Raw genomic sequence first — 26,529 nt, 5'->3', positions numbered from 1 at the left:
AATGCCAACAGGGATTTTGGAGCTGGATCTTTCAACGTTGTGACTGGAGTAATGTCTATTTTTGTTTTCTTCCAACCCCATTCTTCGGCATCTTTAGTACAACCAAACCAATGCTGAACCTGGTGGTAAGTTCGCAATGAATGCTGTCCAGCACGACAATTAATTATTCATAAATTAATGAGCGAATTAATGATACGTTACTGTATCATGACAAAATTAAAGACTACTAAACTAAAACTAGTTTTAGTGAACCCTAATCGACATTTGATTTCGGAAAATCGACTATACATAATATATCATATTTTACGCAAAATTGTAAAATTTCCAGGGATTTTGTGCCTAAACGGTTGACTTTAGCGAAAATTTTCATAAAACCTTTTTTACTTACTTTTGTTACTTAGTGCAAAAATTGGGTAATAAGAAACTAAAAAATAAAAAAAATATATGTTGAAAATTGTAATTTCAATTATTAAAGCCAGTAGCGTGTATAAATAGACCCAATTGCGTAGTTTGTAAACCTATTACAGAGGCTCTCCCTTATTTCTTAACTAATCTTGACAGAATGCCGTGGTTAGAAATAATAACATGCTATGGATAATAACAGTTACTGGTGCGTGTTACTGAAAGAAATGGGTCTTTGATAAGTCAAGTAAGAAACCAAGTGGTGTTTAATTATCGCTACAGGGTTCATCATCGAGAAATTAGGCCTATTAAAATTGCTCAAAAAATGTGTTGGTTAATTTAAAACTACGGAACAAAATCCATCGTCTATACAGGGAAGTCCGAACTGTATCCCGGAAACTCCCGTTGTCTTCGGATCATATTTTACAGATAAAAATAAGTAAAAAAGGTAATATAAATGTATGTCCGAAAATGATTAGTTTCGGAGATACAGGGTGTAGAAGTTTCAATTTTGTTTCGATTTTTTTCCAAATAATTTCTGAAGTAACGTCAATATTTGGATGAAAATTGGTGTGAAAATTGGAGTTTTTGATATGAGAAATTTGATTTTGATGTTAATAAGATTCCTATTTGTAGGGGGCGCCACTTACATGTGTTTTAATTGCTTTGAATAGTAATAACTTTTCGCCCGTACCCGTGCCCGTGCCCGTCGCCCGTGCCCGTCGCCCGTACCCGTATAATTTCCGTGAATTTTTACGTAAAAAATTACTCTTCGTAAAAATCCTTACAAGCAACCGTTCTCAAGATATTTGGAATGGAAACAGTCAATACATGTCAATATTGCCAAAAAAAAAATGTTGACTAGATAACTATTTGACTGAAATTATAAATTTGGGAATTTTTTATTTTTTGAAGAAATTTTGTTTTTCGGGTTATTAGGCCGTCGTTGGTTGGAATTGGTTCCATTCCACAGGAACCAATTCCAATAGACCACGGCCTAATAACCCGAATATTTTTTAAAATCTATACTAATATATAAAATCCTTAATTGACTGACATATTGATTAATCACGATCCTGCTGAAACCACCACTCAACGTAAGAAGCTCAATTTTGGACAGGTTGATTCTAGGGTGTAGAGGTTCTATAAGAAGGGATTTTTCGAAATTCCAGTTCTAAGAGGGTGAAACCACCCCTCAAATATTACAACATTTCTTAATTAAAAAACGGTCAAGTTTCCGAAAAAACGCTTAAACACGTATATTTTATTTTGTTTTTTTACATATTTTAAAATTGTTTAAAAATGTATACAGGGTCTCCAAATCTGGTCATTGATTAATCACGATCCTGCTTAAAGCGCTTGACGTAAAAAGCTGATTTTTGGAAAACAGATTGACTTTAGGGTGTAGAGGGTCAATAAGAAGGGATTTTTCAAAACTCGAATTCTAAGGGGGTGAAAATATCCCTCAAATATTAAAATATTTTTTATTTAAGAACCGGTGAGTTTTCGGAAAAACTCTTAAACACGTATATTTTATTTTGTTGTTTTACATATTTAAAGATTTCTTATAAATTTATACAGGGTGTTTCCTAAAATATGACCATTGAGTAATCACGATTCTACTTAAACTGCTTGACGTTTAAAGCTGATTTTTGCCAAACGGATTGACTGTGGGGTGTAGAGGTTCGATAAGGACGGGTTTCTCGAATTTCAAATTCCAAGAGGGTGACAACGCCCATCAAATGTTACAATATTTGTTATTTAAAAAATGGTTAGTCTTTCGGGAAAACGCTTGGACAAGCATAATTTATTTGGGTTTTTTACATATTTTGAAATTTTTTAAAAAATCATACAGGGTGTTCCAAAAAGATGGGTAATTTCTTAACCACGATTCTGCTTAAACTGCTTGACGTAAAAAGCTTATTTTTGCCAAACGGATTTTTCGAAAGTCAAATTCCAACGAGATGAAACTACCCCTCAAATATTACCAAGTTAAATAATATCGCCATATTGTTTTTTCTCGTGCTGGCATAAATGTGAGAAAATTTTTATCCAGTTTGTATGTTAATGGAAATTCTTGCTTTGCTTTATCATCACCATTACAAATGATTAATTCGACGCGAACGAAGTCGCTGGTACACGCTAGTTAATCATAAATTTTTCTTAGAAAAAACTATAATAGAACAGTTTTTGTTGAACTTCTAGCACAAAAACATTTCAAATTTATTATTTCAGTCTAATAACTATTTAGCAAAAAAATGTTTAATTTATAAAAAATGTCTATGCCTCTGTGACGGACTCATCTCTCCGAAAAAGTCGTATGGGTATTTCGCCACTGTAAGAAAATCTACAAAATAAATATATTTCTGTCAATCGTGACAGGTATTGATAATTTCGATTCCAAATATCTCGAGAGCATTAATTACTCGTAGCGATTTTTACCGAGAGACCTTTTTTACGTAAACTACGTAACAGAAACTTTTAAATATTAAAAAAATTAACCACTGGAAGAAGACGAAACTATCATCCAAATGTTTAGTCTTTTCCTATAGGTAGATATACCGGTGACAATTGATTAGTCTATTACTGTAGTTTATGCGAACAACAAATGTGTTGCCTTATTTGCAATAACTAGCAGTTTTATTGGTTTTACATACAGGGCATGGACCGATTCGCTTTTTTTGTCTTTAACTGGTATAATCATAACAAAATTAGAACACCATTGAAACCTTGTTTCCATGGCTAACTAAGTGAAATTAGTGAAGAAAGATAAGAATTGGCTATAACTCAGTAATTTTGTGAAAGAAACATATTATAGCTTATATCGCTGAAAAGCTTAAAGAATGGCGCTTTTTATGAAGTCATGGCCAACTATGGTTTCAATTAAAAAAAAACATATGTTTGTGTCATAAGTCAAAAATGACAAGCTTTAGAAAAAGTCGGAGAACACCAACTCATTAGGAATGTGATTACCTACAACTTTTATCTCAACACTTTTTGTCTAAAATACATTATAATGGAATTAGGGACAATTTTTAAAATAGCCAAAATTTGCTTTTTTCGAAATATCTAGTAAGCCATGAACTTTTCCAAAAATCTGAAGGGCGCATATTTGTAACCCCACAAAACTGCAATTCTTTCCCCATTTAAGCTCTCTATCTCCAGTAGTTTCCGAGATGCCCATAGAGAACAACGTAGGAAACTCACCCTGTATAACATATATTTAAGAGATTATTATAAAATCAATCGAAAAAATTAATTAATAATTTAAAATTTCACCAAATAAAGCAAAATAATTAAATAATATCATAACTATTTTACTTACATAACCGGGCGCGTAGCAGCACGGATTACCGCAACTTCTGTAGTTGCCAGGTTTATGACAGAATTTATATTGAACCAAAATTGCTGGATACGCAACTACTACGACCCAGGGTATCAAATATCCCTAAATAAGCATATTTAAGGGCACCTACGTCTAATAGATATTCCGTTTCAACAAAATTAGTAAAATTGCGGTACAAAATTCCTGACGCGCCCGCTCTAGGGAGGGTTAACAGTTTTACTTTGAAGCACTTTTATGCTTCTATTATAGACATAAAAATGAATTACACATTGTCCTCCATTCTCATTGGTCAAGAAAATTGGTAATATACTGGAAAGAATATAGAGTTATGCACGGGCGATGTAAGTTTAATCCATTTAGATTCTCGTCTCGCCGAAAGCGTTAGCATTAAATAATGGCTTTCAAGTAAATGAAAGAATAATAGATACGCAGAGAGATAAAGCAAAAAAATATAAGGAAAAACGATAATTCACTATCTTAGAACGAATTTTATTGCCTTTATATTACCTATCATAACAGTAATTCTTTATCAGGTATTGTAATTTTTTTCTATAATTAAGTTTAAATACTAATAATTTTAAATACTAAATTTTGGAAAGGTCAAATATTATCTCCCCAGATAATTTTATGCAGAGGTTGTATTAAATTTTTTGAAGAAGCGTTAAAGTTGTACTTTTGTCTAGAATTTCGTTTCATTTGGAATAGTAATTTAAACATTATTTGTAAAAATCTACCTTCAAATTAGTAAAATTTATAATGCGGCCCAGAGAAAGCTACAATTAAAATACCAGCAAAAATGTGATGTCATTGTCAAATTAGATGTCTCATTTTCTTTACAAAAAATTGAAGGTACCAAATATATAATAGTAATTTTGTATAAAATAAATAATTCAGATTTTCGAACTTCTGAAAAAGTTAATATATGTTCCGTTTTAAAAGCAAATATTTTGTTTAATTACAAGTATTTTACAATTAGGTAAATATATGTCATTAATTTCACAATATGGATATATTATTATCTAACATGTAATAAATAGTAGTATAACGGCATTTTGCTGGAAATATTATTCCCGGTGTGATAGATATGTTCGCAACTCAGTTTCCGGAAAGTCTATACCGAATAAAAAAAACTTTGCAGAGGTTTGAAACTAAAGGCCCTTGGAAGTGTGAGGACAAACATTATTGAACACGAGGGAAAAAAATAACTTAAATATTCTTCATGTTGAAGAAAAGAATAACATTGAATCACGTCTATTTCTTCCTGTCGGACCACAGGACTATTTCTTCTTGTCGAAAACACTCAAAAACCGTCTTTATGGCCCACTAAATACAGAAATTTAGATGTATGTACTGAAAACGACATCTCTGTGTGTAAATATTCTACCCTTAACAGCTTTGTATTGTGAGGCGTGAATTTTATAATCATTTGGGGTATGGTTTGGCGGCGAATGGGGGATCAGGTAAACATTTTATTAATTAGTATAGTTTTATTAAATTCCTTTAGTTATAAGTATTTCTTTTTTTGTTAAATTATTGTGGATGTATGTGGTATGAGCGAGGCCTGCGTGTGATCGAGTAATGAGCAGCCATCAAGTCATACTCCGCGAATACTATTCTCAGTCAATTAATTATTTTATAGAAGATTATTCCAATACAGAAAAAAAATAACCATCCTATCCAAACCACATAAATTCTTGTAAACCAAAAAAAAACATCGAATTTGACAATGACAAAATCATATTTTTGATATTTTAATTGTAGCTTTCACTGAGCCGTATTATGAATTTTTAGTAATTTGAAGGTATATTTTTGCATATAACTTTTAGATTCCTATTTAAAATAAAACAAAATTCTAAAAGAAAGTACAACTTTAACGCCTCTTCAAAACACTAATAAAATTTTTGAATAAAATCATCTGGGGAGATGGATTTTACCTCTTCAAAATTTACATCGGATTTCCTATGTCCCGTTGGACCACACGGTATATTTCTCGGTAGATATTTGCAAAATAGAAAATATTTTAGTTTTTAATTTAATATTTTAGCGTTAACATTCCTAGATTACAATTAAAACGCGTTTTAATATAAATTTAGTGTAATATGTTATAGTTGAATTAAACCAAAGTATGTATATGTTTTTAAATAACAATTCTCAATTGAAGGAATAAAATGCACGTTTGTTATATACTTATGAGAGATGTAAGATTGTATTATGCATAATACATAGATTTATGAGAGATATGATGGAATGCTATGTGAAATAATATATAGTAAGCGAGGCGCCCAGGGATTAGTCAGTACCGGGTGTTTGCAAGATGCACATGTGTGTAATGTTAACCTTATCGATAGTGTGTCTCGGTTGTACGAAAGTACGACCATTGCACGCAGGCCGCTATCTCGCCATGCGGGACTTAATGGGTTTTGAATAAAAGTTAAGCAAATGCTTTTACTTAAATTTCTTGAAATAGACAACCAACAAAGATAGTTCTATAGAAAAAGCAATTGGTCCTTATTATTCATCAGGCCCAATATCTCACCGCTGTTTTCCGATAACTCGGATTTACATACTCTGCGCAGTGTTTGTCATTTTGCGGAATCGACCCAAGCTCACCTGATGATGGGATAGGAACCCGAAACCGGTAGTGAGAGCAGGTTGATCCACATTATGGCGAACACAGTGTGGAATTATTTTCTATATTAGCAGTTCAAGGTAGAGGTGTGTAGTTCGTGAACGAACTAGTTCCAATAAACTATTCCGACTCCGGAATGAAAGGAACTAGTTCCTGGTTTCTCAAAGAACTAGTTCCTCAGGGCCTATTTAGAGGAACTAAATAAAAGACTAATTTACGTACGTACGGATCGGGCCAACGCGATCGATGCTAGGCAGGAGTGGGGAGTGCAAGCCGTATGTTATCGGATCCGGACCTAAAGGAACTAGAGGAACTAAATAAAAGACTAGTTTACGTATGAATCAGCCAGCGCGATTGATGCTAGGCAGGCGTGGGGAGTACCAGCTGTATGTTATCGGATCCGGACATAGAGGAATTAATTAAAAGACTAGTTCACGGGAATCTATTTAGTCGGCAGATCCGAGATATAATAGCTTACTTCGGGTTTTTCTTATGACCGATTCTGAACCATCCTAGAACTGTGATACGCATGCGCAGAAGGAAATACGGAGAATTTATTTCATTAGCGCATGCGCGGCAGAGTTCTAGGACAGTTCAGAATCGGTAGTAATAACAACCCGAACAAAGCTAATACAAGGCGACGACGATGGATTCGGCCTTGTCTATTGCCACGGCCGGCGTAATTACTTTGTACTTGATTCTTGGATCCAAAAAAAGGTATTTATTATAAGGGTTAAATATGTCTAAAATCTTTGGTTTTTGAAATATTGAAAGATATTTAAATTTGCATGCTACAATAGAATAGATTATTAACACCCTGTACATTACTTTTCTCAGAATTAGTTCTTGCGATGGGTTTTATAGGTAGAGAAATAAACTTTACAAAAAATTGTTATTCCTTCCTTAAATGTATACAGGTATCAAAAATTGCTGGTCTATTTTAAATATTTATTTTACATAAAAACTTCGTTGTTTTAAATGCACTATGTATTTTTTTAAATAAGTCGAAGCAGAGTTAAATGGCTATTTCAAACTATATTAGGGTTTTCTATACCTATCTGGCTCAGATTTTGAATAAAAAGCGATTTTTCAATAAAATTGTAATCAAGTTAGCTAGTATTCTCATGGCAAGTTTCTAGTGACAGTTAGTAGCTATTTTCAAAATCGAAATTAGTTTATCGACTTATTTAAATTTATACCCGTTGACTTTTATTTAATTTATCTACAATAATTTAATAAATAATATTTATTAAATATGTGTTTATTATTCTATCAAGAAAAACGAAGAAGTAGTCTTTGAATTATTTTACGATGACTTGTAGATACATGGATTTTCTATAAAAGTGCCAATTACGGCAAATTCATTTTATTCATTTCCAACGACATATTTCTGCCTAATAAGTTTTTTTTATAAACCACACTACCTGGCGAAATAGGACAAGAAGTTTTTCAAAGAAACTCTTATTAGGAAAATTCCTATTTGGATATCTTTGAGCATAAGCCCTTGAGGCCAAGTAGCAATTTTCCTCACAAAATAATATCACTACAGTAACATATCTATTCGTTCCGCCAGCAGATACTGTTTTATTTTTCTTGATATAATAATGAATACTTACTTATGAAACTATTGTAGGTAAATTTAAGTAAACTGTTATATATAAATATTATAAATAATAATGTCCATAAACTAATGTCGACTTTGAAAATAGTTATTTACTGTCACTAGAAAATTGCCATGGCGACCCAAGCCATCTTGATTGCAATTTTATTTAAAAATCGCTTTTTATTCAAAATCTGAGCTAGATAGGTATAGGAAACTATAGTTTGAAAGAGCATTTGAAACTGGTTCGATTTATTTAAAAAAAATACAGGGTGTTACGTTTGAAATAACAAAGTTTTTATATAAAATATATCCTTAAAATAGATCAGCAACTTTTGATAGCCCAGAATAAATTTAAGGAATCAATACCATTTTCCAGTAAAGTTTATTTCTCTACCTTTAAACTCAGCATAAGAATTAATTCTGAAAAGTAATGTACAGGGTGTTAATAGTATATTCTATTGTAGCATGCAAATTTAAATATCTTTAAATATATCAAAAACTAAAGATTTTAAACATATTTTACCCTTTTAGAATTTTTTTAGAATTTAGAATGAGTGGGAGGGGGGTTAATCACTTCGACCTTACAGATCCATTGTGTCCCCCTTTCTTGAATCATAACTCATCATACAGTCCCAGGGCTTTGACAAAAGCCAGTATCTGGGACGGTTTTATAGAGGGTAGTTCTCCATCTCCAATATCAGTCGTACCCAAAATTCATGGCACGAATGGTTGTCGTCTCGGCGCACTCAGTGATGAGGTGTACTGGTGTTTCACCATCTTCCCCACAGAATCTGCATTCGCCGTTTCTTCTTAGTTTCAATCTACTGAGGTGTTCATTGAGGAGACAGTGTCCTGTTAAAACCCCGTGACAATCCGAAGATTGTTCTTACTCAGACCCAGGAAGATCTGTGATTTTTCTTGATCATAAGCCCTCAGAAACTTCTTCGAGTGTCCTAGACCATTGCAAGATTTCCATTCCAGGTTGCGGATGGAATCTTCCAAGTTCTTGAGTTCCGCCTTGAATTGGTTACCACTTGGAAAGCAGAACGGTTCTGGTCCAGTTAGTGGAGTGTTCGCTCCTTTCCTAGCTAGATTATTTGCTTTTTCATTGCCTTCTATCCCTTGGTGAGCAGGCACCCAGTGTAGGAGGACTTTGCTTTCTTTGCCTAATTTATTCAGCTTCTCTATGCATTCTTTGACGAATTTCGAATTGATTGATACTGAGTTGATCGCCTTTAATGCCAGTTTTGACTATCAGATAAGATGGCTATTTCTTTGTTTCCGATAGTTCCTATCTAAGATAAGTTGTACGCATCTCTCGATAGCGTAGATTTCTGCCTGTAGGATACTAGGGTAAGTGCCCATTGGTTCGGAGTAATTAGCTCTCGGCCCAAACACTCCGATCCCTGTTCCCGTATTGGTTTTGAAGCATCAGTATACCAAGTTATGGTATGGTCTTTTAACTGCTGGGCAAGCGTTTCGCTCTTCCAATCCTTCTTATTGCTCAATACTACATTGACATGTTTGTCAAAGTTGTACGTTCTTGGCATATCGTCCACTGGGAGTTGCAGATTATATTTTACCCTTATAATCAATGCCTTTTTTTGGGCCCAAGAATCCAAAAATGAAATAAAATACCGGGTGTTCCATAAGAAAAAATATAACTTTGGTATTTATCTTAGTTCTTAAACACCCTGTATATTTCAAAATAATTTTAAATTGAGCACATTGTCTCCCCACATATACTCCTAAAATATTTTGTTTCCACATCTTTCCGTTTTCGTGTAATCAACCGAGGCGAATTTAGTGCGCCACACTGTATAAAAATATCAAAGACAGTACTTGAATTTTACAACCGAGAAATTTATGGTCTGGGTTTCAAAAAATTTCACTTATACATTCGCTGTCACTCACGAGATGGAGAATCCCTTGGCAAATCATCTTTGTAGCCATAAATTGTATTGTTGACTTGGAAGTAAGATGCAACAGCATGTATTTGTTTAAGCTTCGGGCAGACCCGTACTTTAGAATAACACGACCCGGCGCGTAGCGGTAATCCGTACCGCATTTATGTTTTACCATTAATCAGTAATATAAAATATTTTATTGTAAAATTTAGCATGCTAAACACTAACAAGCAACATTTTTAATAGATATTTACTTTATTAACACATAAAAAACTTATATATTATAAAAAAGGAACCGAACGAAACATTTTTATTATTTAAAATTAAAAAAAATATAATTTTGCCATCTAACAAAAACTGAATCATACCGAACTATTGAATCCTAACCTAACCTAACCTATCCAAAAAAAATCCTTATGGGTTTTTCGCCACTGCACTGCAAGAAAAATCTACAAAATAAAATAGTTATTTTTTGTAAACACTTCTGGCGTTAAACCTAAACGGACGCTGCTTGTCAGAAGTTGTGGTTACAGTAATAAAAATTTGCCTAACAAAGAAAAAAATGCTTAACGTTTCGGAAAGTTTTCTTTCCGTCGTCGGAAAGCAAAAAAATATAAGGAATCAAGAAGAAAAAACTATTTAAAATATTTAAATTGAACTATTCGAGAACACTTTTTTTCTTTTAAAACAGATACGTCTACAAGAAATCGTTGACGTTCTGTTAAAATGACATTATATTAAGTTAAACTGCAAAATTAACAATTACTACCTGATAATTACTTAATAAGGTAAAACCAAAAACCAAACTTTCTGTATGATTATTTTAAATTTCACGTATGTTATGTTTATTTATGTAATGTTCTTTAAAATCAAAGAAGCGATTGCCATACATTACTAACATCTACAGATGCATGAGCAATACATTTATTTTTATTAGATTGAATTAAAAAAGCCTCTTTTATTTTTCTTTTAGAGGCTATCGCTTCTTTCATTATAATTTTGGCGTTATTAAAATTTATTCTGTGCCCTGTGTCCCATGAATGCTGACAAATCTTTTTGAATTTGTGAAAATCTCCCTTTCTTAAATAATCTTTATGTTCTTTAATTCTAACATTTAAGGGTCTAGATGTTTCACCAATGTAAAATTTATCGCATTCACAGGGTATTTGTTATATTACATTTTTTGTTTGTTCTGTGTTCATTTTGTTGCCTTAGTTGTAAAAACTAGTAGTTTTACAGCGCTTTCAGATGGATGCGGATGTTTTTTCAATATAGCTGATCCGGACGCTTCCGAACACCCATGTGAAATCGTTCATATAAACTCATGGTACTTGCTCGAAGTCGCGGACGGTCTGTCGCGGACGCTCCGCTCCATCTGAAAACGCTGTTATAGGTTTCACATACATGGCAGGGACCAACTCGCTTTTTATTGTCTTGAACTAGTACCTTTATCTCTGAAACATATTTAGCGAGGAAAACTTGGAAATCTCTGGGAAGAATTTTTATACTGTCCCTTGCCGTCATTACTACAGGCTATATAACATATATTTAAGAGATAAATCTATCGAAAAATTATTAATTAATAACAATTTAAAATTACACCAAATAAAGCAAAATAATCAAATAATATGATAACTGTCTCACTTACATGACAGGGCGCGTAGCGGCACGGAGTACCGCCACTTCTCTAGTTGCCAGGTTTACGACAAAATTGCTACTGAATTGAAATTGCTGGATACGCAACTATTACAACCCAGGCTGTCAAATATCCCTAAATAAACCTATTTAATGGCACCATCGACCTACGTCCAATGGATATTTTGTTTTAACGAAATTAGTAAAATTGCGGTACAAAATTTCAGACGCGCCCACTCGGGTGTTAGTTTTTTTATTTCAGTTTTACTAGGAAACATACTTACATTAATTATTTATTAGGTAGACTCTTTATTTATTTTGGTGTTTACCATAAACATTACTATTATTCTTGTTGAATTAACTATTAATGAAATATATGCTATATTTTCCGCTAAGGCTGAGAAACATATTAGGCTATCGCAAGTAAGGATTAATTTCTACGTATTAAGAGACACTTGGAATTTTGCCTCTTTGGTGGTGTCATCAGCATAGCGTAAATTAATTATTCGAGGAGATCGAACAAGCAACTTACGCTATGCTGATAACACCACCATATGTACTGCAACGGAGAAACAAATGGCGGTTCTCTTAAACAGAATAGAGCGAGAGAGTGGAAAGTTTTGTCTAACAATAAACAGAACCAAAACAAAACTAATGATAGTGTATAAGCCTAACGTCGTAAACAGGACTCACTTGCTTGACGATCTCGAAAGGCCTCAGCTTTACATATCTGGGGTCAATAATAAGCAACCTGGGCGGATGCGTAGAAATAAGTTAAAACAAGAATAGCCTTGGCCAAGAGTGCGATGCTGAGACTTACCAAAATATGGAAAAAATCATACATAACCAAAAACACTAAAATAAATCCGGTCCGAACGTTGGTCTTTTCAATCTTCTCATACGGTTTAGAATCGTGGACACTTAGAGTCAAAGAAAGCAAATATATTGAATCCTTTGAAACGTGGTGCTACAGGAGATTGCTTAGAATTCCATGGATCGCGAGGAGAACTAATCAGTCGATACTGGAAGAATTAAGTGTAACCACCAGACTATCATCATTATGCATGGTGTTGCAGTGTTTTGGACACGTGGCTGGAAGACGAAATGACAATATAGACAGGCTTATAGTGATGGGAGAAGTACAGGGAAAGAGAAGTAGAGGCCGATCGCCTATGAGATGGTCTGATAAAATCAAACAAGTCACAGATCGGCCCGACCCCTTCACGTATCGTTTTACCAGGCTGAAGGTCGATAAATCTGAAGAAGTCAATAGAAAGGGAAATAGAGGTATTCCAAAGAGGTCACGACCCTCATGACTTAGGAAACGAGCAGAAGGATATATGTACTGTAGGTACTTTCTTTCTTAAAATATATATATATTATAAATTTTAAAGATGTTTGTCTAATCACAATATTTCCAGTAAATTGTTTGAATAAAATAAACAGGAGACTATAGAAAAATTAATTCTAGCGGCCATATACTGCATACTGCATATATGCCGATGACTTAGTCATGATCGCTTGGGGAAAAATAAAGGCATCCTGTGTGTTATTATCCAAAGAGGACTCCGTATCACTGATAAATGGTGCAGGACTTTCGGGCTGAGCATCAACTGAGGCAACCGTCATTCACAAAAAGCATGCAAGTCTAAAAAGTCTAAAAAACTTGAAAAGAATCACAGGCACAGGCACATTAAGAACAGTACCAGGAAAACCACAAAGGATCTCATGATAAGCAGAAGACTGGGGGGAAATAGATGAGGCTGCGCCCCTAACATTTTATGCTGGATATATACAATGATAGTAAAACCCATGATTACTTATGAAGGGGTTGCTTAGTACACAAAACTAGAGTAGCGTACAGCAAGACAAAACCTGGTATGCATTTGCATCTCAGAAACCATGAGAGATCATGCGCAACATCAAAAATGAAAGTCATTCTATACGTAATACCACTGCACTTTGTCATCGGTAGACACGTGTATGATAATGATTAGAATGGTCACTGACAGAAATAGTACTGAGAGAATTGTCAGCTCAGGAGCTTGAAAAACCACCAAAACAAAAATTCCACTCCCCCATCTCTCAGTGGATGACATATCAAGAATGTTTAGCTTTGAGATCATACCATCGCGTGTTGTACTGATACCGTAACCTCGATTGGGAGTCCTCCAACGGTCTAAGATACTCGAAGAAATTTCTCAGAACCTGTGATTTTCCTTGATTTAAATAAGAACAATCTTTGGATTTTCACGGGGTTTTTAACAGGACGCTGTCTCCTTAGCGAACAGCTCAGTAGGTTGAAGCTCAGAAACAACGGCGAATAGAGTTTCTGCAGGGAAAATGGGGAAACGCCAGAACACTTCATTATTGAGTACGCCCCACTGAGGCAACCACTCGCGACATGAACTATGATATCGGAGATGAGCCAACTCTGTAAAATCGCCTCAGGTACGGGCTATGATGAGTTATGAGTCACGAAAGGGAGATACAATAGAACTCTAAGATCGCAGTGATTAATCAACTCGCGTGTTATCATTCTGGAATATCCCGTATAATGAAAAATCGTTATAAAGTGGATTTCCATATATTGAAATTCCGCTTTGTACCGAATATACTTTTTAGTTTGTTTGCAGACACTGTTTATACTTCGTATTAAACGAGCACGAGACTAAATCCAATTTTCATTGGACTAGAAATTTGCTTAAATAGGCTGAACCCCATTAATAACCACTGCAGCAGCAGCGTATTTTATAAACCAGGAGAAAATAGGTTTCGTTTAATTTGGAATTAACAAGTCCTACATTTTAATAGCGAAGAAATAAGGTTATTTAACAAATCTTGTGTAAAATTTTAATGTCTTTTTACTTCATTTTTTTACTATAAATATCTTTTTACTACAAATTACTTTATTACAGTTGATGGTTGGAACCTTTGGTGTTACACAGCAAAATAAAAACACTAAATCACCACAATACACCAAAACACTTTTACTTTTACACTGGACGCGCGTTTCGCTAACCATGTTAGTATCATCAGCAGATGATTATAAACTGAACTGAGTTTATAATCATCTGCTGATGATGCTAACATGGTTAGCGAAACGCGCGTCCAGTGTAAAAGTAAAAGTGTTTTGGTGTATTGTGGTGATTTAGTGTTTTTATTTTGCTACAAATTACTTTGTCAAATCTTTGTGTAAAATGATAACTTGCATTGTCTTTATTCAATTTTGTAGCGACGTTTTGAGAAAGTTAAATTTTGATTATTTTCAAACTTCTGGAGTATCGAAGTCATGGTTACAAAATCCCGCTTAAGATGGGCTGGTCACGTATGCAGAATGCAAGAAAACCGCATACCAAAATCTCTGCTTTACGGCGAGCTTGTAGACGGAGGCCGAGTGAACATCTCAAAAGATACAAGGACATTTTCCACGAAAATTTAAAGGGGATTAACATGCAGAATGAGTGGGAAGAAGCAACTCACAATAGAACGGAATGGAGAAGAATTGTAAACTCAGTTAACAGCGACAACCAAAAAGTAAAGAGGCAACAAAGCAATGAGATTTTTGAATGTCCGGAGTGCGGTAGACAGACAACATCACGTATCGGGCTTTTCAGTCACAGAAAAGCTCATGAAAGAAAACGCCTTTCGTGACCATCTTCTGATGCGTATCAAATACTCGTTTCTTTACTATTAATACTTTGAATACTACTTTGAATTACTATTAATTCCAAACTTCAACTAACATTATATTTCTAAGCCTGGCTTAATCGACAATGAATGAAAAAAATTGTGTGTTGCTTATTCATTTTACACCATTTTGACCGTATTTTTGTTGGATCGATCTTTTCCATTCTATAAGGGAGCGCTAAACTTTAGAATTTTCTACGTTGCTATGGCTGAAGACGCTCAAATTTAAGTTTATAAGGTATTGCTTTGAAAACATTTTTCTAATCTTTTATTTTTGACGAAAATCGTTAGCCTATATTATGTGCTCGGTTATGTCCGATTTTGTAGTCTCTCCAAGTTCTGCATTCTTACAGAGTTGTCCTTTAAGTCTAACGGTTTTAGGTTTCTCTGTTTCTCTAATATGCAAAGAGTGACATCTACAAAAAGCTTCATATACAAGGTGGTCCGAACTCGTCCGAACTGTACTCCGGAAACTTCGGCAGCATATTCTGCACATAAAAATAAGTAAAGAAATTCGTATTAATGTATGACCTAAAATGTTTTGTTTTGGAGATGGTCGTTCTAATTTTATTTAAGGGTGTAGATGTTTGTCATTTTACATGTGTCTTTTTTATTTCGATTAATTCCTAATAATTTATGAACTAAATTAACCCAAACTAAATTCGGTATTTCGATAAAAATTAGTATGTGGGTTTTTTTAATATGAGAAATTTGATTTCGATGTCAATATGACTTCTACTTGTAGAGGGCGCCACCTACATTTTTTAACTGTTTTGAAATTCCAACTGTAGACCCAGATCACAGTTTATAGTTAATACTCGCTGCCCAGGCAGAAAGTCTTATACACCAATAAAGTAGTTACCATCAATAAAGTTTGTATACCATCTCATCGTAGATAAGTGCATCTCGTATATGGTACGAGGGTCGTACTAAACGTATACTAAAAACTGGAGTAGCTGTAAAATATCGACATCACACGGTAGGTAAATAATGGATTTTAGTATTGCAGAAAAATAATGTCCAAAGGTACTGGTTTAAAAAAAATTAAGATTAAAGTTAATTAATCAACCTTTAAGGTATAAAATTTGGTAAGTGTTATTATTAATAAAATAGTTAATAAAAATAGTGTTAATAAAAAATATGCATTTTTAACAAATCTGTAGGCAGTAAGTCAGGCGGCCTCGACGGCCAACGGCTGGGATCTTGGTTAGCTATTCAATTGTTTTTAAAATTGGCTGCAAAAATTTGCTGATAACTTCAGCGTTCAGAGGCGGTGCGTCGTCTTGCTGGAAAAATATGTTTTCGAGTTCCATTAAGGACATATCATCAATAAGGGGTCCAAAGCCTACTAGTTAAAAGTGACGAACTTTTAAAATTCTGTATTTCGAAGGGGATTATAACAAAATATCAAGTGTTCTATTTTTTTGGAAAGGTAAATTTAAATTCTTTTCAGTTAATTAAAAATATAGAGGATGTCCCAAATAAAAAATAAATTTTTCTGTTGAAAAATCTTAAATAATTAATTTTAAAAAAATTATACTTAAACCATTAAATACTACGGAAAAAGGTGCTTTGGAAATGTTTTCATAGAAATACAAAATACAAAATACAAAAATAGATTTGTTAAAAATGCACATTTTTGAAAAACACCCCGTAATTCCGAAACGGTAACAGATATTGATGTGCGGTTCTCACCATCATGTTTTTGATGAAAATTGAGCTCCAGACACCGGTATTAGTTTTCGTCTATCACCTATAGAAAGGGGTGTTTCCAATTAAAAGCGTCGAATTTGACCCACCCTGTACATAAGTTATATTGATAAAGAAGTTATATGTTTCTTGAACCTTGAGAATAAGAAATAGTTTTTTTTATATTTTTTTGGTATGCGGTGTTTTGTTCTTGTTTGTTTTGTATTAACACATACCGTTTTATTAAATAAAATAACTCGATCATTTTTTTTTCAGTTTTATACATTTTTTTCACAATATTTTGAAGTAAACACTTGTCAGTCAAATTTGAAATATATTAAAATTTCCTGCTATGCGTTCCAATTGTACCAACTTATTTCCTTGTAAAATATAATAAACTACTTTGAAATTAAAAAGACAAATCTATCACAGTCAAGGATCTTGTCGTTAGACAGACTATAGTCAACATGCTTATTTTTTCTTAATAATGACATATATTGACTATTTTCATTCCCTTTGAATAAGAAGACTAAGGAAGGAGCATATCAAAAATCTTAGGTACACCGCGATGGGCCTCAAATATAGCCGACTTAAATTCCAGTTTATCAGTGTCGTTCTAATTTTATTTAATAAATGTAAAACTATGATGTAGGGTAGACGTGGGGTAGACTCAATAATTTGTTGTTTTATTTTACGTTGTGAATAAATGTTGGTAGTTATTAAAATTGTTATAAAAATATATAATTCTAATAAAAATAGATAAGTTATAATAAGTATTTATTAACACAAACATCCGATACGCTACTGAAGCAGGTAAGTCAAATTAACGTATCTAAATTCTTTGACATCTAATCTTTGACAAGTAATAAATAAAAGCTAAAATGCAAGAAAAATATATAATTGAATTAATTTAAGTGAATTTCATAAATGATCGGTTTACTACACGTATGTATATTATATAGTCACTTGCTAGCGAAAAGTTGTTCCATTATTTCACTCAATTTTTGCCGAGATCTACCGTACGCTACACAACCAACTATTTTAGAATCTTTTTCGATAAATCGCAATAGTGTCACTGTTAATTTAAGTTCTGCCACAATTTCCATCTAGATTTACTACCTTTATACAACTATCAGTATTAGAATAAATAATAAATAACATAAAATAAGCTCCGTAAAAACTGACAAATCCCCAAAATTTCAAATCAAATTCAAATGTGTCAAATAAATCGTCAAACAGGACTGTCAAGGATCCCCACCCTAGAGTGCTTTTATGGTGCTTTTTCCGCCCACCATGCATGAATACATGGATAGCATTATGCTCCTTCCTTAGTCTTCTTATTCAAAGTTCATTCCAAATATCTTGAAAACGGTTGCTAATAGCGATTTTTACCAAGAGACATTTTTCACGTAAAAAAATACAGAAATATATAATTGGTCTTTCAGTAATTTTATACAGGTACGGACAAAAGTTATATAATTATTTTTCAAATCAGTTAAAAATATGTAGGTGGCGTCCCCTACAAGTAGGAGGAATATTGACATCGAAATCAAATTTCTCATGTTCTTCAAAACCAACAGGTAATGATTTTCATCCAAATACCCAATTTAGTTCAGCAATTATTAAAAAAATCAAATTGAAAATAAAAGTTTTATACCCTATATCTCCGAAACGAAGTATTTTAGAACATAGGTTTATACGAATTTTTAAGTGCAAATATTTTAAGTGATCGTAAATCTCGATAAAAAAAACGTATTTTCTCTTTATCGCCTTTAATTTTAGGAACAACTGGAACTTTGTGTTTTCTTTCTTGTAAATTTAATCTACCTATGTAGCTTTATTATCAAGATAATATGTTCTTTAACTAAAAATAAAAAAAAATCCCAAAAATTTTTCAATAAATTCTAAAAATTAAAAAAAAATCGCGAAAAGTACCTCATAGACGTATTCCTGAGGTCGAAATATACTACCCCTAAAAATAAATGCACTTATTTAAGACTCACCTTGTATATTGATAATGATCTGTATGTTCGGACATGTAAGCGAAGAAATTTCTCGACATTTGTCAAGATTGTTCGAGCTAAGTAATTTTTTTATTAATTTTCTTCGTAGTTAAGTATATTCTCAAATAAACCAACTGATAAATTTTATATACAGGGTGTTACAAATTCGAGATACGAGCATTGGTATCTCGGAAACCGTAATATATATATATAAAGATGGTTAAATTGGGGCAAAGTTGTGCTTTCGGATGTTAACCAAGATGCAATCGCAAGAGTTTTTAAAATTTCAAGGATTGCTGAGTTTTTTGGGAAAAACGGATTTTTTTGAAAACCAATTTTATTTTTTCCTGTCGTTATTTTTTAGAAAATCAAAAAACTAGTTGCACATTCTCATGGCCACTTTATTAGGCCTATCTGATAGTATTTTTAGATTTTCCATTTAGCTGACAATTTGTGAGATACAGAGGCCAACTTATTTTTTTTAAATACGGACCTGCATTTTTTATTTTATGTTTTGAAAGAACTCGGTCTACTGAGTATGATATGCCACACTTAATATTTTTTTTGTTTCGGACATTTGAACATAATTTATTTAAACTAATTTCAAGTCCGGCTCTGTTTTTTTAAATATTTAATCTATTCATCGTTCCAATATTCATAATCTTTCAAACTTAACAATGACGTGGAGCAAAACATTGAATGTGGAAAATCAAATGCAATAAAATAATAAAAAATAATAAAAAATAATATAAAATAAATAATACGTATAAATATAATATAATACATACAATAAAATATATTTTAACATTTATAATAAGGAGTATTGCAAAATGCATTCGGAAGTATAAGAAGAAAGTTCATATAGAAAGAGCTATAAATAAAATTGAACGAAAAATAAATGTGTGCAATAAGGATGGTGATAACCCTTTGGAACATGTAAAAAGCATTAGAAATTAATTTGTAGTTAATTGTAAAGTTGATTTATTGATATTATGCATATTATTAGGTCGCACACTGAGATTTCCAAATTCACAATAAAAAAAAGTTAAAAATAATATCTTTAAATTGCTGACCTGAATATTATTTATTTGAATTTTCCAATTGGCTCGATTTTCCTTATTCAATGTTAATAATTAGTAATTAGTTATTGTTGCGATGAATATAATCAGATTAAATAATTTAAAAAACCAGAGTCGGATTTGAAATTATTTTAAACAATAATTAAATAGTTTTTCTGTTGTTAAGGTATTCAAAACACAAAAAAAAGTATAAAGTGTGACATATCATTGTATTCAGGAGACTGAGTTCTTTCAAAACCTGAAATAAAAAATGCAGGTCCGTATTTAATAAAAATAAATTGGTCTCTGTATCTCACAAATTGTGAGCTAATTTGAAAATCTAAAAATACTGTCAGATAGGCCTAATAAAGTGGTCAAGAGAATGTGCAATTAGTTTTGTAATTTTCTAAAAAATAACGACAACAAAAAAGTCAGTTTTTCCCAAAAAAACTCAGCAATCCTTCAAATTTTTAAAACTTTTTTGATGGCATCTTAGTGAACATCCCAAAGCGCAACTTTGCCCCAATTTAACCATCTTTGTATCTATTACTGTTTCCAAGATACCAATGCTTGTACCTCGAATTTGTAGCACCCTGTATACATAATGTGAAATTATACACCTTAATTTATCTTCACAAAAACCCATAATTTTGATCTCTTTTAATTTTATAATCACCTTATTAAATATTCGGCAAAAATATAGTCTCGCCCATTAAAAAATATCCAAGCGACGCAATTCGGTTTAAAAATAGAGCGAAAAAACTCTTGAATATTTAATTCCGTCCCCGTCTTTGGTGAAGTGTGGATATTGGCCGACGACACCATCATCATTTGAAAGGAATTGCTAAGTACAAAGTACTTCACCTTCCTGCCACCTAAAACTCTTAAGAAAAGTGAAATGAAGGGCTAAGAACATTAAAAACTAAATGTAAATAATTAAGGACTATTTTTTATTTCTTGCAATAATAAATTATTTTTTGAGCTTTTTAGGATTTGTCAGTTCTTAATTAATAACTAAAAATCGTAATATTGGGTTAGATTAAATTTTTGTGGTGACTATCGATCTATTCCACCTATCTTTTTAGATTTCGTGTGATCCTCTTCTGATCTTTAGCTTATACTTTCCAGTCCCATCCTTCTTAAGTATAATAACTTGACACTGAACCATTCATATGACTCTTTGTCTGACATAAAATGCGACCTGTCGTTTCTTCTTCAGATTGACAAAATCTTCACTTGGGCTTCTGGCTTCGTACGTCAATCTCACCAGCTTTAGATACCTATTATGCCTATAGACTTTGTGCATTCTCCGCCAGTGCTGCCACCGCCGGAGAATATCGAAAATAACGAATACACACAAAATACATGGGTTTAAATGGCGAGTAAACGAAAAAATTAGTATATAATTATTCAAAAAGTGTTAGAAAATATAATTTGTGGAAATTCTAAACAAAAAAATAAAAAGGTAAATATTTTGATATCTTCAAAAGGTTAAATTTGCATTATAATTTATTATTCCATTTATTATTTATTATTTAAAAAAAATAGATGAGTTCAACTACGGTAGCGAGCATAGTTTTATCACCGGTTTTGCTGGTGGGGCATACTTGGAGCTATTTCGGCTATAACTAATTTTTTTAAAGGTACATAATTATAATTTTAGAAGATGTTCATAAAACATTTAATCACTAGTTGATTAAAAAATTATACCATTAATATTGCACACGCACACACACACACACACACACACAAATTATATTTCATCCTCTCATAGTATATATCTATTTAATTTTTTGATTATGTAACGAGCACTTTGTTTACTCAGTTGTTTCGTCGAACTGCTTGGATCCATGTTTGCTATTGATAAAATCGGTGTAATAAATGATGAAGCTATAAAATGTTTCGTTCGGGAGAGGTGAATATCCAGGAAAGTTGAGTTATTGAATGTTATTGCATCCAACAACGCCTTAATTACGCTTTCCAGCAAGACTCCTAGTGAGAATTCTTTTTCACTTATTTTTTACTACCCGAAACAGCGTTACATCACACAAACCTGAGTGTTTTATAGTCTCAATAACTGCACTAGCAAAAAACTAAAATACTTAAATATTATGACCAAACCCCGATTTCAATAATATTATTTTAATGCGATCGACATGACGGCACGTGGCGCGGCGCCGGCGCGGTGGCGTGAACTATATATTAATAATTTCTGATTTCTGCCGTAGAGTGCGCTGCGGTCGAAATTTGTTGAAATCAAGTGAAAAGCACCAAGCATATAACGCCCTGTTAATAAAACCACTAGTTTTGATAGTCTTGATTATCTTTTTTCTTTGCTTATCGGTCTGTCATAAATTTTGCCAAATGGTCTACTATGAGATTTTCGCCTGTCTCTGCCCTGGCAAATGTCTCCACTATTCTAAAAATTTGTTGGTCATCCTTTTAGCTGACTTTGCAGCACCGCAGAAGAGTTCTGGCTCTATTAATAGCGTTGATGTGAACCTTGTATCCTGGTATCCAGGATAACATAACACCGCTACGTTCGCCAATATATTTAAAGAACGCACACAATCCAACTCTGGTCTACTCCGCAAGCACATATCTGCTATTCCCGAAAGGCCATCTCAAAACTATCCACTTAGGAATGCGGAGCACGATCCTTATCTGCCAACCCCGAGCTCAGAACTAGTTAAAGGCTAAATACTGTACAATGCCAAAAAAATGTACAATCATTTGCCTTTAAATATCAAGTCGCCTTTCATTTTTTGTCTGAAATCATACTTGCTGGAGAGAGCCCTACGAGTATATGCGGTAAACGATTTTTTGTTGATGTTTAATCACGAACAATTTTGAATTTTGAAATTTTGATCATCTCACACACTGGTTAAAAATCTAGTATTTAATATTTTATGACTCTTAAAGGATTATACCCATTTACAATTTTCCTATTGTAAAATTTTATTGATACGCCTTTTTTATGTTCTGCAATCTCCATGTATTAATATAGTAATTTTGAAGACTTAAATTTTTTTGAATTGTATGATTTGTATTGTATGATATTTTTTACTATTTGTATATTTTTTGTGCTTTTGTTTGATTTTAAATGCTTTGTCGATGAAGTTATTTTGGCTTTTTGTACAATAAAGCGTTATTTTTACCGTCATAGGTCCATGCAAGCAAGTGCTTTTAGCGCTGCTTGGCAATCTACTTAAATATAATACCCGTCCACGAATATGTTATTAAATATGCAAGTTGTAATAAAATTATATAATCTGACTTACATTTTATTTAGAATTTTTAATGTAGCAAGTGCCATAGATAATACTAGTTACCAATCACGTTAGCCTATCATGAGTAGTTAGCAAAGGGAAAGACACCACCTACCTGGTGAGCCTTTATCCAGGCTCAGAACTCCAATGTAAGGATATCTACTTGGCAAGGCATCAACTTGAGGGAGGAAGGTAGACAGGTCTTGACAATAGGAATTGACCTCAAATCCAAAAAGGCAATAGAGAAAGAGAGATAGATCCTCTATTATAAATACGGGACAGCACCGGAATCTGGTCTAAGGACAGACCAAGTTAAAGAGGTGGAAAATATAGAGACAGATCCTCCAGCCTCCACCTCACGGGTACCTCAGCCGGAGACAAGCTCCTCAACTGTGAAGGTCACGGAGGGCCAAACCCAAACCGTGGAAGGGTGTGTACCCTCGTAGAAAGTCGATGTCCACTCCTCGGAGGAAGAACATCAGAAGTGTTGTCAGAAGGGGATGGGAAATACCCTGTCCTCCTTACAACAATAAAATCCTCATGTATAATGAGTTATAACTTAAGAAAGGGAGACACAATAGACATTTAAGAGAGGTCGCAGTGATTAACCTCTCTCTCAGTACATTCTATATTAATAATTTATGAATAGTTAAATATTTGTGAATTTTTTCTCTGAATCAAATTCCTCGAATGTTTCACCTATGTCTTATTACTCCATATTATTTTAGAAACACATAAATTTTAATTTTTGTATGAAAACTGATCCCCGATGACCGTTTAAAAATTTAATTATGAATTTTATTATTTCTTAACAAGACTTAAATTATGTTAACCTAGTTTAAGCCATATATTTAAAACCCTAATTCCTAATTCTGTAATCTTTATAAAATGTTGACGTAAGAAGGTTTAAGTTGAAACCCAAAATATAAATTTTAAATTTTAGCTAAGGGCCTTAAATATATTCGAACAGAAGCTTATCTTGTCATTTCAAGTGAAAAACAGATTGAGTGATTTATTTTAGAAAAATAAAAAATATTAAATATACCTAAATGTCAGAAGAGATTTTCGGAACATTGCTAGAGTCTGACATTATGATCAACCAGCAACTATATTTTATATCAGTTGTAGTATAGAAGATATTACGATAGTAGTTGAATTTGTTATATTATATTCGCTATTTAGTAAAGAAAGACACATCAGTAATTAAGGACCTGAAAATGGGAAAATTGAAATCTTGTGGTAATTGTTGTGATTTTACTACTAATGTTGTTTTATTTAATTTATTTTTTTAAGATCTAAATTTTCCTTTAGTGCCAAGAAGTCTTTATTTAAAATTATACAGGGTGTTTCAAAAAACATGTGCCATCTCTCGTGGGGAGACACCTAACGTAAAAATAAGATTTATTTTTCATAACAATTATTCTGCTTTGGTTCGTAGCTTTAAGAGGTTAAAGTCTTAATTTTTTTCGACTTATTATAGTTTTCTTCCTAGTGCTTTTAACGATTAGAAGGAAATTTGGAGGGTAAAAGTTATTATGTGTACATATGGGTTATCACTAGAATATTTAAAAATATATGTGCGCCTCTGACATTTTTTCTCTTATTATCAAAATTGTGTAGGTCATTTAATGCGGATTAAAGGTTGTATCTTGATGTTTTGTTCATTTCTATCTCCTCGATGAGATACACTCAATTTTATTGAACGTAATTAATAGAATTAAAATAAAAATAAGATTTTTTTTTTAAATAAATTATTTATTTAATGTTTACACATTTATTGCTAAATTTTATTAAAATTTATAAAACTGATGTACAGTGCTACTTATATCTAATTTCGCTAAAAATAATGTTATTTAAAATATTTACAAAAGGACTATTTTTTAAAAGTTTTAAGATCTTGTAACTTTAATACTATGCTTTTGTCTCCGCCCATGTTTATAGGATTTTTTTCATATTTTTTAATGAGGAATCGATAAGTATTTATTTAACATTTTGACAAGTTAATGACATTAATTTTTTTAAAGGTTGCTATTAGAATAAAATTGAATTAAGGCGAATTTATTAAATTCCGTTTATCTCATCAAGGAGACCGAAATCTACAAAATATCAAGAGACAACTTTTAATGAGCATTTAACGGCCTACACAATTTTTATAACAAGAGAAACAGTCAGTGGGGCACATATTCTAATAATAACCCTTATGCATGTTCCTGGTGAATATGTCGACCCTATTTTAGCAATCAAATATGCCGCACTTATAGTAATTTTTACCCTCAAAATTTCATTCGAATCGCTAAAAGCACTTAGAAGAAAATTATAATAAATCGAAAAAATATGAAGATTTTTAACCCCCTGTAGCTACAAACTGTTGTGGAAACAAAGCAGAACCGGACCTATATTAATATGAAAAATAAATATTATTTTTACGAGAGGTGTCTCCTCAAGAGTACAGATTTTTTGAACCACCCTGTATATGAATAGCCGTAAAAATAAACCGGATATTCCAAATCCTAGAAAATAAAAACAAATAAATCCTAGATAATAAAACAAAATATAATTGTAGCATGTCACAAAAAACAGTTCAATGTATATAAACAATGAATACAACATTTAAGTTAAGTCGGTGGTTAACTTCATAATATTAAAATATTCCGCCACCGAAAAGAACGCATGCACTTAAATTAAAAATTATACTCACAAAGCACTGCTAGCCCTCCGATGAAGTAGCTTGAACGCACTCACATCTCTCGGAGATTTGTTTAAGAAACTAGTGACACAAACACTTTTCGAGCGATCTCTGGAAGACGAATCATCCCGTTTCTCGCCACGAAGTCGCTGTACCAATCGCATGTCGAAACAGAGCATTACGTTATTTGTAACTTTATATACTGTAGAATCTCATCACTATCACTTTTAGTTTAATGTACAAGTTTTAATGTAACAATTGTAAACCCACTAAATATTGGGAAATAGTTTCGGCTGTAAATCTTCTGTAACGAATAATATTGTTTTTATTTTGAGAAGGTATTTTGTATGTATAATTATATGTATAGGCTATTCGACATGGTCTAGATCTAGTCAGATATAAGAAATGTGCTATATTAAATTTGATAACAGAAATAATAATTAAACTATGAGTTACTAACGATAAAAATAAAAATAGTCAGGTTACAAACATATTCAGATATAAAAATAGGATACTACAGAAACCATAAATATGTAAAAACCAGTAAATTTTATTTTACTTCTCTCTACTCATAGAACGAAGATTATTATTTAGGTATATCTATCAGTGGAC

The 26,529-nt window shown here is 32.5% G+C and overlaps 1 protein-coding gene across 1 annotated transcript in view; it reads right to left on the bottom strand.

Moving 5' to 3' along the window:
* The window catches only part of LOC115883956 (GTPase-activating Rap/Ran-GAP domain-like protein 3), a 298,089-nt gene extending 271,993 nt beyond the window's left edge, over positions 1–26,096 (bottom strand). Inside the window, exon 1 of the mRNA XM_030902380.1 lies at positions 25,930–26,096. Within this exon, the coding sequence (XP_030758240.1) occupies positions 25,930–26,096 (167 nt within the window). The remainder of the gene's footprint in view (positions 1–25,929) is intronic.
* Positions 26,097–26,529: the final 433 nt, after the last annotated feature.

This window comes from Sitophilus oryzae, unplaced genomic scaffold (genome assembly GCF_002938485.1).
Source record: "Sitophilus oryzae breed Bouriz unplaced genomic scaffold, Soryzae_2.0 scaffold_2006_pilon_pilon, whole genome shotgun sequence".
Classification (NCBI taxonomy): Eukaryota; Metazoa; Arthropoda; class Insecta; order Coleoptera; family Curculionidae; genus Sitophilus; species Sitophilus oryzae.
This window is presented reverse-complemented; position numbering and strand designations above follow the sequence as displayed.